The sequence below is a fragment of the Macaca fascicularis genome, chromosome 20, assembly GCF_037993035.2.
Source record: "Macaca fascicularis isolate 582-1 chromosome 20, T2T-MFA8v1.1".
Lineage (NCBI taxonomy): Eukaryota > Metazoa > Chordata > Mammalia > Primates > Cercopithecidae > Macaca > Macaca fascicularis.
The window spans coordinates 69,394,808-69,407,570 of record NC_088394.1 but is presented as its reverse complement, the minus strand read 5'-3'; the positions used below and the strand labels follow the sequence as shown (position 1 = coordinate 69,407,570).

The 12,763-nt window shown below is 46.9% G+C and overlaps 1 protein-coding gene across 1 annotated transcript in view; it reads right to left on the bottom strand.

The window, feature by feature from the left end:
- HYDIN (HYDIN axonemal central pair apparatus protein) overlaps positions 1–12,763 on the bottom strand; it is a 375,746-nt gene that overhangs the window by 127,156 nt on the left and 235,827 nt on the right. Inside the window, exons 40-42 of the mRNA XM_015443164.3 lie at positions 10,615–10,829; positions 4,388–4,525; positions 2,245–2,428 (exon numbers count right to left, since the gene is read on the bottom strand). Of these exons, the coding sequence (XP_015298650.3) occupies positions 2,245–2,428; positions 4,388–4,525; positions 10,615–10,829 (537 nt within the window). The remainder of the gene's footprint in view (positions 1–2,244; positions 2,429–4,387; positions 4,526–10,614; positions 10,830–12,763) is intronic.

The following is a 12,763-nucleotide window of genomic DNA, read 5'->3' as shown; positions in this document are numbered from 1 at the left end:
TAATTACCACTTCTCATTTTCCCCATGATCTTTGGAATGAAATTTCTCCTGGTTAAATTGTGGGCTCTTCTCCCCTAAATCATCTGCATTTGAAATGTCCTAAGATAGCATACAGTCATACTACTATTATATTAAAATCTCATGTTTGTTGAACATGTATGAACATGCTGGGCACTGGGGAAGGCACTTTACATGATCGCTTATTTAATCTCCACAATAGCCCTATAAGGGAGGAGTTATCATTCTTATCTGTGATTATCCCTTAATAAGTGGCAGGGAAAGATGTTAGGACTTCTGACCCCGGAAGTGTAAGACAATAAATTTCTGTGTTGTGTTAAGTAACCAAGTTTGTGGTTGCTATGGTGTAAATGTTTGTGTCCCCTTGAAATTCCCATGTTGAAACTGAATTCCCCAAGGAGATGGTATTAAGAAGGGCCTTAGGGACGTGACTAGGTCACAAGAATAGAGTCCTCATGGCTGGGATTAGTGGCCTTATAAGAGGCCTGAGGGAGCTTGTTTCAGGACTTAGTGAGATGCTTTCTGTGACCAGAAGGTGACCTCGCCAGACACTGTTTCTGTTGGTGCCTTGATCTTGGACTTGCCAGCCTCCAGAACTGTGAGAAATAAATGTCTGCTGTTGATAAGCGACCCAATCTATGAAATTTTGTTATGGCAGTCTGAACAGACTCAGACAGCGATCATTTGTCACAACTATGATAGAAGACTCATATACCACCCACTGACTTGACTCATTATGAGCATATGCCACTAATGGGCTCATGGTGACAGGGCCATTTGCACACCAAGGGGAATCCCCTTTGTGGCCCTACAGATTCCAGGTCCAGGCATGTGATTGACACTTAGGACAAAGGCACCAGCTTCTTCCTCACACCTCCCTAGCACAGCATTCTCACCATCATCCTTGCAAGTTTGAGCTGTGGACTCAGACACCTGCATTTGAGTTTCTTCCCTGCCACTTATCAAGGGATAATCACAGATAAGAATAGTAACATAGGGCCGTTGTAGAGATGAAATAAGCTATCATGTAAAGTGCTTTCCCCAGTGCCTGGTGTGTTCATAGATGTTCAATAAGCATGAGATTTTAATGTATTAATAGTGTGACCGTATGCCATATTAGGACATTTCAATTCAGATGATTTAGGGGACAGGAGCCCACAATTTAACTGGGAGAAATTTCATTCTGAAGATAAGTGGGAAAAGGAAAAGTGGTAATTATTTTCAAGTGGATCAGTATGGAGAAATGAGCTTTCTGGAAAACTGTGCAGCTGGAGGCTGGATGACTGCTGAAGGATGCCTGGTCACTGCTCCAGATTTTTCTCAGGATGAGACTATAAGGAAGCTGACTTTGAGTTCTGTTCAAGGACTGAGACAGCTCAGTGTTTGTAAGTATTTCCTTAATTGGAAAAGCATTATGAATTGAGTAGATTGTGCTAGAAGGGAGCAGCAAGCCCGAGTAAGGAAGGGCAGTTGTGTGGCTGGAGCTGAGGCTCCCAGGAGGTGGGGCTCTGACTCCCGTGGACAGCGCCACCCACCTCTGTCCCTCAACCCCTGCCCTGGGGGACCAAGATTTGCTGGAGCTGCTTCTGACTACATTGGGAACTTAAGCTAACATTACTTGTATGCGTGTGTACCTATCTTTCAAGCAAATCTTTCGCTTATTAAATTTTTTCCCAGGCCATTGGTATAATGATAGGAAAAGCAACGGGTTTAGAATTAAAAGGACCCGGTTCTCCTACTAATTGGCAATGTGATTTGACACAAGACTTTTGCTATCTCTGAGCTATATTCTCCTTTTCTATAAAATGGGGACAAGATTCACAGGGTAATTGTGAGGATTAAATGCCCCAAAGTATACAAAATGTCTGCTACAGTGCCTGGTGTGCAGCAGGCTAAGGTGTAAAAGCACCGTGAGTTTTATAAGAAATGCACAGTTGGCTTAAACAAAACCAACAAGGAAATCAGTTGCTTCAGTCAGGATCTGTAATGGCTGTAATTGCAGAAACCATGGAGGGGTACAGTGTGATGGGAGGGAAGCAGGAATGCACCTGCTGTCAGCAGAGTGTTCATCACAGAACCTCCCAACTAGCCACATGAGTCCCAGTTCCCTCCCAGCAAAGCAGAAATACAAACTCCTGGCCACCTTACAGGGCAGAGGTGAGGCGCCAATGGAATAGCAAATGTCAAAGTTTCATTTAAGCCCAATGGGAAGGTGGGAGGCCTTGCCTTCTTGCTCCTTTTTGGCTTTCTCCTGGGCCTTCATGGCTGCATAATCCTGGGCCATGTTGAGAACGTATATATGCTCCCGGCTGCCAATGGCCTTCAGCAGGCAGAGGAGGGCAGCCGCGGCATTCCGAGCAAAGAGAGTGTCGAGGCCATCAAACACCACTCCTCGGTAGCAGTCACTCAGCTGAAACCAGAGACAGCAAAGACAGTTACTATGGCCACAACCTCATTTGTTCTGTTTATGCTTTTACGGGGGCTGCAAAGGGTTCTGCAGACCTACTTGGCCCCGATGCAAGCACCATGCCTTTCTGCTTGCTAAATCCAAGGTGCTATCATAAAATAAAAGAGAAGAATAAAAGTGTTTAATCAGTCAGTCTTTTTTTTTTTTTTTTTGAGACACAGTCTCCCTCGGTCACTCCAGCGCCCAGGCTAGAGTGCAGTGGCACAATCTTGGCTCACTGCAACCTCTGCCTCCTGGGTTCAGATGATTCTCCTGCCTCAGCCTCCCAAGTAGCTGGGATTACAGGTGCCCACCACCATGCCCGGCTAATTTTTGTATTTTTAGTAGAGACGGGGTTTCACCATGTTGACCAGGCTGGTCTCGAACTCCTGACCTCAGGTGATCCACCTGCTTCGGCCTCCCAAAGTGCTGGAATTACAGGTGTGAGCCACTGTGCCCAGCAGGATGGTTTTTATTGTACCTACTTGTAGAGTAAAGGGTTTATTCTGTCTGTAGAAATAAATGAACAAACAAAAATGTTAAAGGGCCGGTCTGTGAAGATCCATGAGGTACACAAAAATGAGATGAAAAGGGAAAGATGTTCCCAAGCACAGAGTCACAGGCAGCAGGGGCAGCAGCGGATGGGCCTTTTGTATTTTTCTTAGTGGTCTTACTGCCTTGGAGTGTAATGATTTTGGTAACAGTAACCATTGGAGAACAGCCTCTGCCTTACTCAGTGTTACTCAGAGTGTAGCCGTAGACCAGCCACCAATGAATGAGCATTAGGTTTTCGATGACACAAGAAGCTTGTGTCAGAATGTAAATGACCTATATCACTAAACACACTATTTGGTTCAGCTGGCAACTGAACAAGTACCATGGCTACATCATTCCTTCTCTGCGGCTAAACTTTGTAGCAAGACTTTGTGGATGAAAGAAGCCCTGTAAGCTCCATGTGTCATCACAGACCAGCACTTTGAGTAGCACAGCTCCACCGGCTGACTGTGGGGCCTTACCAGCGTTTCTCAGCCTTTACTCTGGGTATCTGAAACATTGGCACGCTTATGGGAACACCTTGTTCAAATCAGTTGAGAGTGATGTGCCTTTAATGTAGCAGCAGTGCAAATCTTCACATAAAAACTTTCTTGTGATGATATTCCTCCCCTTCTGGGAACCTCAAGTTAATTTTGTTGTATTTAAATGTGCAGTTAATATTGTGGCCCTAGTTGAAGACACAAAGCAAACACCCAGCTCCAGGACCTGGTAAGCAATGTAGCTGTGTCTGCAAACCATGAGCAGAAACAGGCTTCAGTGATACCCTCCTCAATCCTGCTGATCTTATTTTCTTGTCTTTAACTGTAGAATTCTTACGGAAAAAATTTAAAACTTGGAAAAGAGTGTTACTGTTTCTCTGACTTTAAAAGCAATATGTTACTGTAAAATAATTCAGAAATGTATAAAGAAGACTAAAATTCTATAATCCTGCTACCCAAAGATAACCAGTTAACATGTATTTTAAGTTTTTACTATGTGTGTAGTATACATTTATAAATATTTACATAGAATGTTACTATGTTTTAACCACTGTTTCCCAGTTACTTCCTTTTCACTTAGTAACACTGAAAATGTGTTTTGGAAGCAATTAACATAGCTCCAAATTCGCACTTTCAGAATGGCTCCACATTGTAAGTTTTAACACATCGCTCTGCTTCTGGTCATTAAAAAGTGTTTGTGTAGTCTTCTCCTCTCTGGTCCTTTAAGAAGGTGAATGGCCTCAGGCTGCAGACTGAGCCAGGGCCAGGGACTGACAAGAGCTGTCAGAGAGCTGCCGTGGTGGCTGATGGCCCAGAACCTCTGTCCGGTGTGCGGGGATGGTGTGTGAGCGCCAAGCCCTGCAGCTCTGTGCAGGCGGCATGGACCCACCTGTATCCGCTCGGCCAAGATCTGCACGAGAAGTTCATCCGGGAGCACACAGCTCATCAGCCCGGTCTCCCCTCCGACACTGGGACTGACACTGAGCCGGCGGTGGGTAGGTCCCGGCAGGAGAGGGCTGGAGGAAATCTGTTGAGTGGGAGAAGGATCAGGAGTTAGAATCCGGCCTTGTATCTCAACAACGCCTACACTTACCAGCCACAGGACCTTGGGAAGATCACATAATCTCTCATTTCCTCATCTGTACAATCGGAATTGCATTATAAAATGGAAGGATCCTGTCTACCTTAAAGAACCGCTGTAAGTTTCAAGTGGCAACAGTGTGGAAGGTACGTTGTTTGTGTACTGAACTGCATGCAGCTTTTCATTCATTCGACAGTTATTCACTGAGTACCCATCTTGCACCAGGCACGCTTAGGTACTAGGGATATAACAACAAACAACAGTGCTGCCCCTGGGGCCCTTTCATTCCAATGGAAGAGACAGAAAAGGCCACTTTCCTCCACAAATCAATACAATTTCAGAGAGTGATGAGTGCTAGGAAGGAAATAACCAGGTAATAAGGAACCATAACAGGGTTGGGGAATGACTCTGTAGAGAGGATGCTCATGTTACCCGGGTTATGTGAAAGAATGAGACAAGATCTTGGGAGCAGAGCCTTTCTGGGAGGGGACAGCAAGCACTTTCAACGCGAGTGTGCTTGGGGAATCTGGGGGGGAAACAGAGCCCAGTGGGGCTGGAACTGAGTGAGCAATGGGGAAGATGGCAGGCTTCAGGTTAAAGATACCACAAAGGCCGGGCGTGGTGGCTCACACCTGTAATCCCAGCACTTTGGGAGGCCGAGGAGGGCAGATCACAAGGTCAGGAGATCGAGACCATCCTGGCTAACACGGTGAAACCCTGTCTCTACTAAAAATACAAAAAAATTAGCCAGGCGTGGTGGCGGGCGCCTATAGTCCCAGCTACTCGGGAGGCTGAGGCAGGAGAATGGTGTGAACCCAGGAGGTGGAGCTTGCAGTGAGCCAAGACCGCACCACTGCACTCCAGCCTGGGCAATAAAGTGAGACTCTGCCTCAAAAAAAAAAAAAAAAAAAAAAGACACCACACCGCCAGGACCAGAATATGCAGGGCCTTGTAGACCATGGTATTTTATTCCAAGTATTATGGGAAGTTGGTGTGTTTCAGCAGACAAATATTCTGATTTATATTTATGTTTATTTTATTTTATTTTCGAGATGGAGTCTCTGTCACCCAGGCTGGAGTGCAATGGTGCCACCTCAGCTCACAGCAACCTCCACCTCTCGGGTTTAAGTGATTCTCCTGCCTCAGCCTCCCAAGTAGCTGGAATTACAGGCGTGCACCACCACGCCTGGCTAATTTTTGTATTTTTAGTAGAGACGGGGTTTTGCCATGTTGGCCAGGCTGGTCTCGAACTCCTGACCTCAGGTGATCTGCCTCCCTTGGTCTCCCAAAGTGCTGGGATTACAGGCATGAGCCACTGCACCCAGCCTGATTTTTATTTTTAAAAGACCACCTTACCCATCACATGAGGTGACATGAGTCACAGGAGGACGTCACTGTGGTCAGGACAGGAGACGATGGCAACAGGGATGAGGATGGTGGTGGAGACGAGACGAAAATGGTGGTGGCAAGAAGCGGCTCATACAGGATGCGTTTTGGAAGTAGGGCCAGTAGGACTTCAGACGGAACGTAAAGAAAGAGGCATCAAAAAATGATTCCTTGAGTTTTGACCTTAGCAAGCTGGAAAACGGTGAAATTATTTATTGAGAAAGGAAAGACTGGGAGAAGAACAATTTTTGGGGAGCAGTGGAAGCAAGAATCACTTTTTGGATATAAACATTTTGAGATGCCTCTAAGCCCTTCGAGAGAGATTGAAAATGAATGTGGATACATGAACCTGCACTTGGGAAGAAATTCGAGCTGGCAATAGAATTTCGAGAGTCACAAACATGTTAAAGGTATTTAAATATTTAAGTAATGCAACTGACTGAGATCGCCTGCAAAGACAATGCAGGTAACAAAAAGTAGTAGTAGAAGACTTGGTCCTAGGCTACTCCAATGACCAGGAATTTGGAGATTGAGAAGCTGGGAAAGTAGAGGAAGGAGTTGCTAATGAGGTAGAAGGGAAGGTGGAGGAGGGAAAGCCACATGAAGAAAGTGTTTCCAAGATGGGGGGCGATCAGCTGCCAAGAAGTCATGTGAGATGAAGACAGAAAACTGACCTCTGGATTTGTCCAGGTGAAGACTGCCAAGGACCTTGAGAAGAGCAGCTGTGGAACGGTGGGGACAAAGGACCCAACGGAAGCAGTGAAAGAGAGGATGGGGGAGGGTGTGAGGATGGGGAGGCAGGCAATGCGGCAGTTCTTTGGAGGAACAGCAGAGGAGGGGAGCTAAGAGAGGAGGTAATAGGTGGAGGGGGATGTGGGGTCATGGGAAAGCATTTTTAATGATGGGAATAATAATACAGCATGCATAGATGCTGACGGGAGTAGAGTAGGGAGAAAATGGGAGACAGGAGACAACTGCAGGAATTTAGCCCTTGGATAAGAGAAGGGGTGGGGCCAGGTGCCCATGTGCAGGGATCGGCCCTGGGTGAAGGCAGGGCAGACACTCAGCTGTCGGGAAGGCACAGCCCCATGTGTGGACGAAGGCTGCTGGAAGAGTTGGTGGCCAGAAGATGAGGTCATTGTCTTCTGATTGCTGCAGCTTTCTCGCTGAAATCAGAAGAGGGATCATTGGCTGACAATGAGGAAGAGGAAAATATTTTGGAGGCTAGGAGAGTGATGAGAGCAATAAAGCGGTCATCTTGAATAGATGGAAGGCTGAGCCAGACCAGAGGGTCCACCAGAGACCTGTGGTCTTAAATTTAAATTAAGATCCTGCAGGAGAGGTGAGAATCTTCCCCAGCTATGCTCAGCTGGTGTGCATGGAGTAGGTGGGGGATTAGGTTTGCCAGGGCTGAAGCTTTGCTTGAGAGTGTGGTGAAGGGCAAGTTGCAAGGGGGTGCTATGGTGGCAGACCATGGCATCCAGACTGGGTAAAGAGGGCATGAGGTGGGTGATAGGTAGTGAGGATGAGGACTGGAGGTTTCGATGGGGCCAGGTGTTTACCAGAGTTAGTCATCTGGAAAGCGAGAAGAAAGCTGTGGGAAAGCAGGACTGTGACACAGAGATCTTGGAGTTTATGGGTAGTGATGAACAATGTCTAGGATGTGGTCAGGGAGGTGAGTAGCTGAGGAGGCCATGAAATTGAGAAGCGAGAGCGTTGGATTAAATATCATTCAAAAGATCAGGATTTCTTACCGGTGCTTTCCTGGATAGAGGTGATTTATAAATAAATGAGCTTATGGGCCACATCTTCATTATATAATATATTTACACATGTTTTCCCATTTGCAACATGACTGAAATATCAGTCATTGGAAAATTCATGCTTTATGAGAGCTTTAAGAAGACCAATCGCCATCTCCCTGGGTAAGTGCTTTCACAGGGGGACTCTGTTGTCCAGATCATTTGAGTCCTGTCACACTGGGCAGTGCAGGCACCACATGTGGGGTCTGTGAGCTGATTTCTACTGTGATCTTTAAGTTTCATTACTGAAAGGAGTTTGGAGTCAGAATTGGGGTGTTCTACTGCCTTTGAAGAATTCTAAAAAGCTTTACTTCCCTGTCCAGATGGACAAAACAAAACCAAAGGAAATGACTCTTGATAACACCCTATATGGTAACAGAGAAATGAGTTTTAGTTCATCCATAAACATCTGGGTAAAGAACACTCTACTGGATCCTGGAAAAGAGGGTGAAAAGGATAGTGCTCCAGAAGACAATGAATCAATGGCTTCTGTTTTCATGGTGTGAGAAAAACATAAGACTGAAGTGACAATAAGATATCACCTGGCACAAGTTCAGCCCTGTGGGCTGTTCCATCCAACCTTCAGGTCTCCTCTCCCTTAAAGACTTTTGCCTCTGCTCCATCCTCTTACCTGATCTAACATGTGGGCCTCCTCTCCTACAAGAATCTATATCTTTAATTTTATTTTTTATGTACTTTTTTTTTGAGACAGAGTCTTATTCTGTTGCCAAGGCTGGAGTGCAGTGGCGCCATCTTGGCTCACTGCAACCTCCGCCTTCTGGGCTCAAGTGATTCTCGTGCTTCAGCCTCTCGAGAAGCTAGGATTACAGGTGTGCACCACTATGCCCAGCTAAGTTATTACTACTTTTTTTTTTTTGTATTTTTAGTAGAGACGGGGTTTCATTATGTTGGCTAGGCTGGCCTTGAACTCCTGGCCTCAAGTGATCCACCCACCTCAGCCTCCCAAAGTGCTGGGATTACATGTGTGAGCCACTGCACCCAGCCTAAGGACCTACATCTTTATTCCACCCACCTGCTCTATCCAATTCACAGGTCTCATTTCCCATGAAGACCTACAACTCTTCCCCATCCATCTGCTCTTCCCAGTGGATAGGCCTCCTCTTCTACCAGGACTTTCACTTCTGCTCCATCCACCTCCCCGACTGTCCCTATAGCACTCTCAGGCTGTAACGAGATCCACCCCTAACCCTTCCTGTTTCTCCCATTCTATGTTCCTTCTTAATTCCTTCTCTACTGAGGCTGGGCTTCCTATACTGATGGCACCCTCAGCTCTCTTGCCCCCTAGTTCTAAGAGCACACCCCCTCTCCTCAAGGGTGGCATTTCTCTCTCTCCACTCCTGAATGGGAGCTGCCAGGTCCACTTAGAGAAATCTTGCCAGGTGTGGTGGTTCATGCCTGTAATCCTAGTGCTTTGGGAGGCAGAGCCAGGAGGACTGCTTGAGGTCAAGAGTTCAAGACCAGCCTGGGCAACACAGCAAGATCTCATCCCTACAAAAATTTAAAATATTAGCCAGGCATGGTGGGACATGCCTGTGGTCCCAGCTACTTGGGAGGCGGAGGTGGAAGGATTGCTTGAGCCCAGGAGTTCAAGGCCACAGTGAACCAAGATTGTGTCACTGTACTCCAGCCTGGGTGACAGAGTGAGACCCTGACTCTAGAGAAAGAGAGAGAGAGAGAGAGAGAGAGAGAGAGAGAGAGAGAGAAAAGCTTCACAATTGTGAAGTTATAGTTTCCAGTCTTGGTTGGGCCATTATCATTCCCAACTATTTATTCCTTATCCATCACCAACTTCTGCTTCTATTCACCATAGTGGAAGCAGTGCTCTGTCACTCCCCTTGAGCATGCTCTGCAGCCCCAGCCTCCTCGCTGCTTCCCTCAAAAGACCATGCCTCCTATATGCATCACAGTGCCATTCAACAAGGCCTTTTCCAACCTCCATTCTCCACTCGGCTTCTCCCACCCTTAGCTGTGTCTGTTTTTTACCCTTTACTGACCCCAAAGGAAGCCGGCTCTCTTCTCCCTTAATTGTGCTGAATTCTGCCCTTCCTACTGCCTCCCAGGATCTCATTCTCTCTTGAGTGGATTGTCACATGACACTTCTCCAGAGGCTCCATTCTTTATAGACCTGCTTCTACTTCTTTTCTGAGAATGGACTCTCCTGACCCTGGCTTTGCCCCTCTACTACTCTTTCGTTTTTTCCCCTTCACTTTCAAACATCATAAAATCCTACACTCACTTGATTTCACTTCTCCACCTACAACTCATTACTCACTGCGCCCACTGTCTTTGGCTTCAGTAGCACCGGCCAGTTGGCTGAAACTGCTAAGTTCCTTGGCACATTGCTCAAACGCTGTGACTTCTTTCTGACTTTCCAGGACTCCCCATGCAGCCCTCCCACAACTGAGATTAATGGTTTCATCCTTAACTTCCTTTAGAATTAGGTTGAGCCATAGGAAATTGCTGTTATGGAGTTATAAAAGGATTGAATTTTGGCAATTTTCTGTGGCTCAGCCTAATTCCCTTTTCACACTTCTTTTGTAACTAATTTCACTTTATTGCAAATGTTTGTACATGTGGTTATCTCCTTCATCAGACTCTTAGTGCAGGGATTCTGCTTTCTTTATTTGCACTTCGCCAGTGCCTACAGCATAAAAGATGTTTGCTGAGCACCAGCTGGGTGAATGCCCCTTTCAGAAGGAGGGGCACAGGGACAGCGCTCAGGCCGGCCTGGTGGGAACACTGCAGGATGAAGGGCACTGACCTGGCTGCAGGATGCTGGGGAGGAGGAAGATCCCAGCCCTCTTGCAGTAGAGCCCTGATTTGTACCTGTGGTGTTTCAGACTGGTGTGAGTGATGCTGCTTCTGCGACCCGGAGCCATGGCTGTCCGCCTTGCTTTTGGTCATGACCACGCTCCCACGAACACTCTTTCCAGGTTTAATTTCTGGGGCCAGCAGAGTCATCTCTGACGTTAACTTGCCCAAGGTCTCAGTGCTCAGTCGTCCTTGCCCTATGATGTTTTGACCCACAGCAGCCTCCTGGGCTATAAGGAGAGTGTGAACTTTTATTAAAATCACGTTAGAATCACAAAAAATGACAGTGGGGATGGCACCCTGAAGTCCGTTCTGTCCAATAGACATATAATGTGAGCCACATACGTATGTAATTTAAACATTTCTAGTAGCCACATTAAAAACGTAAACATTAATTTTAGGGACATATTTTAACCCAATATATGCAAAATGTGATCATTTTAACATGTAATGTATAAAAATTGCTCCTGTGTTGTTTCCAAGTCTTTTCTTTATATCACATCTTCAGGGTTCCCGTGGGAGCTGTACATTCACCGCACACCTCTGTTTGGACCAACCCAGTGTACGTGCTCAGCAGCCCCCAGGGCCAGTGGCCACTGTATGGCACAGGCAGGTTCGGGTTCACTGCCACCACTTCGTTCCAGCCTACCGACTCCACAGTGACAGCAGATGCAGGGGAGATGTGAGGGCCTAACCCCTATATTGCAAGGTCTCTATCCAAAGACCCCAGGGACCTCCTGACTGGGAAATTCAGCTGCCCTGTACTTAGGCCTATTCTATTTGGGCTTCCAGCAGTCTCTAATTCTGTTCATTTATTGATTCAATGAATCCTTTATGAATCTTTATTATGTGTCAACTATGCCAGGCATTCTTCCAGGTGCTGGGGCTACAGTGGGGGAAACTAACACAAGCCCCTGCCTCCAGGGCATACACGGGGTGAGGGCGGACAATAAAGGAGGTAGATCAGTATTAGGTTAGCTAGACAGGTGGGCTGTGAGATCAGGCCAGCAGGAAGGCTCCCCGTCCAGCAGGGCTCTGAGGGACGGGAAACTCCTCCTCGCTTCTCCTTTTTCTAAGGCTCCGGGACCCTTTCCTTGACTTCCCTGACAGTCCCTATGACCCTGGCTCTGCTGTCTCTGCCTTCCCGGCTTCCCCACGACCTCTCCTGAAATGTCGGTGTTCTCCACGGTCCTAACCCGCCTTATCCAGTCCTCCTGGCTCATGCTGGGCCTTTCTGGCTGCTTCATCTACCCCAGTGGTTTCATGGAGAAAGACTCTCCCAGCCCTGTCTCTAGCTTGATGTTCCTTTCTCAGACCAGGAGCTCAAATTCACCCTTAGGCACAGGACATAAACATGGCTCCACAGATCACTCTGAAATGTAGATTATTTCACAGAAAAGGAAATAAAAAATTTAAGAGAATCAGCATTAGGGCATAGCCAGAGGTTCTCACTAAAGAGCTATTTCTCTTCCCAGCAAAGAATCTTCCATTTCCCTAAGTGTCCCATGCAGAGGTATCGAGGGGAGGGGACGACCCTGAAAGTCCCAGCCAGTTTTATCAACTAGCAGGCTGGAAGCATTTCTGGGATTACGTCATGCCATGGGTACTGACACAGGAATGCTTCCGCTCTGAGCAGGCACTCTGCTTGGTGTTTAGTATATTTTCCCATCGAGCAGCTGCTTGCCTGCTCTGAAGGTCCTCAGATAACCTGATGGAGCCAGAATTCTCAACTTTTTGTAGGAAGGCCACATGAGGCCTCCCCGCTATGGGATTCCAAAACTCAATTCAGGCCAGGCACAGTGGCTGAATCCTGTAACCCCAGCACTTTGGGAGGACTGCTTGAGGCCAGGAGTTTGAGACCAGCCTGGACAACATAGTGAGACCCTAAAAATTAGCCAGGCATAGTAGTGCATGCCTGTAATCCCAGCTACTCTGGAGGCTAATGTGGGAGGATCGCTTGAGCCCAGGAGGTTGCAGTGAGCTATGATCGCACCACTGTACTCCAGCTTGGGTGACAGAGAGATACCCTATCTTAAAAAAAAAAAAAAAAAAAAAAAAAAGATAGAAAGGAAGAAAACAACCCCCCTCCCCCAAACCCAACCCAATTTATTTTCTTCTCCGGCAAACTTGCTCTTCCTCCTGTGTTCCCTATCTAGGTAAATGA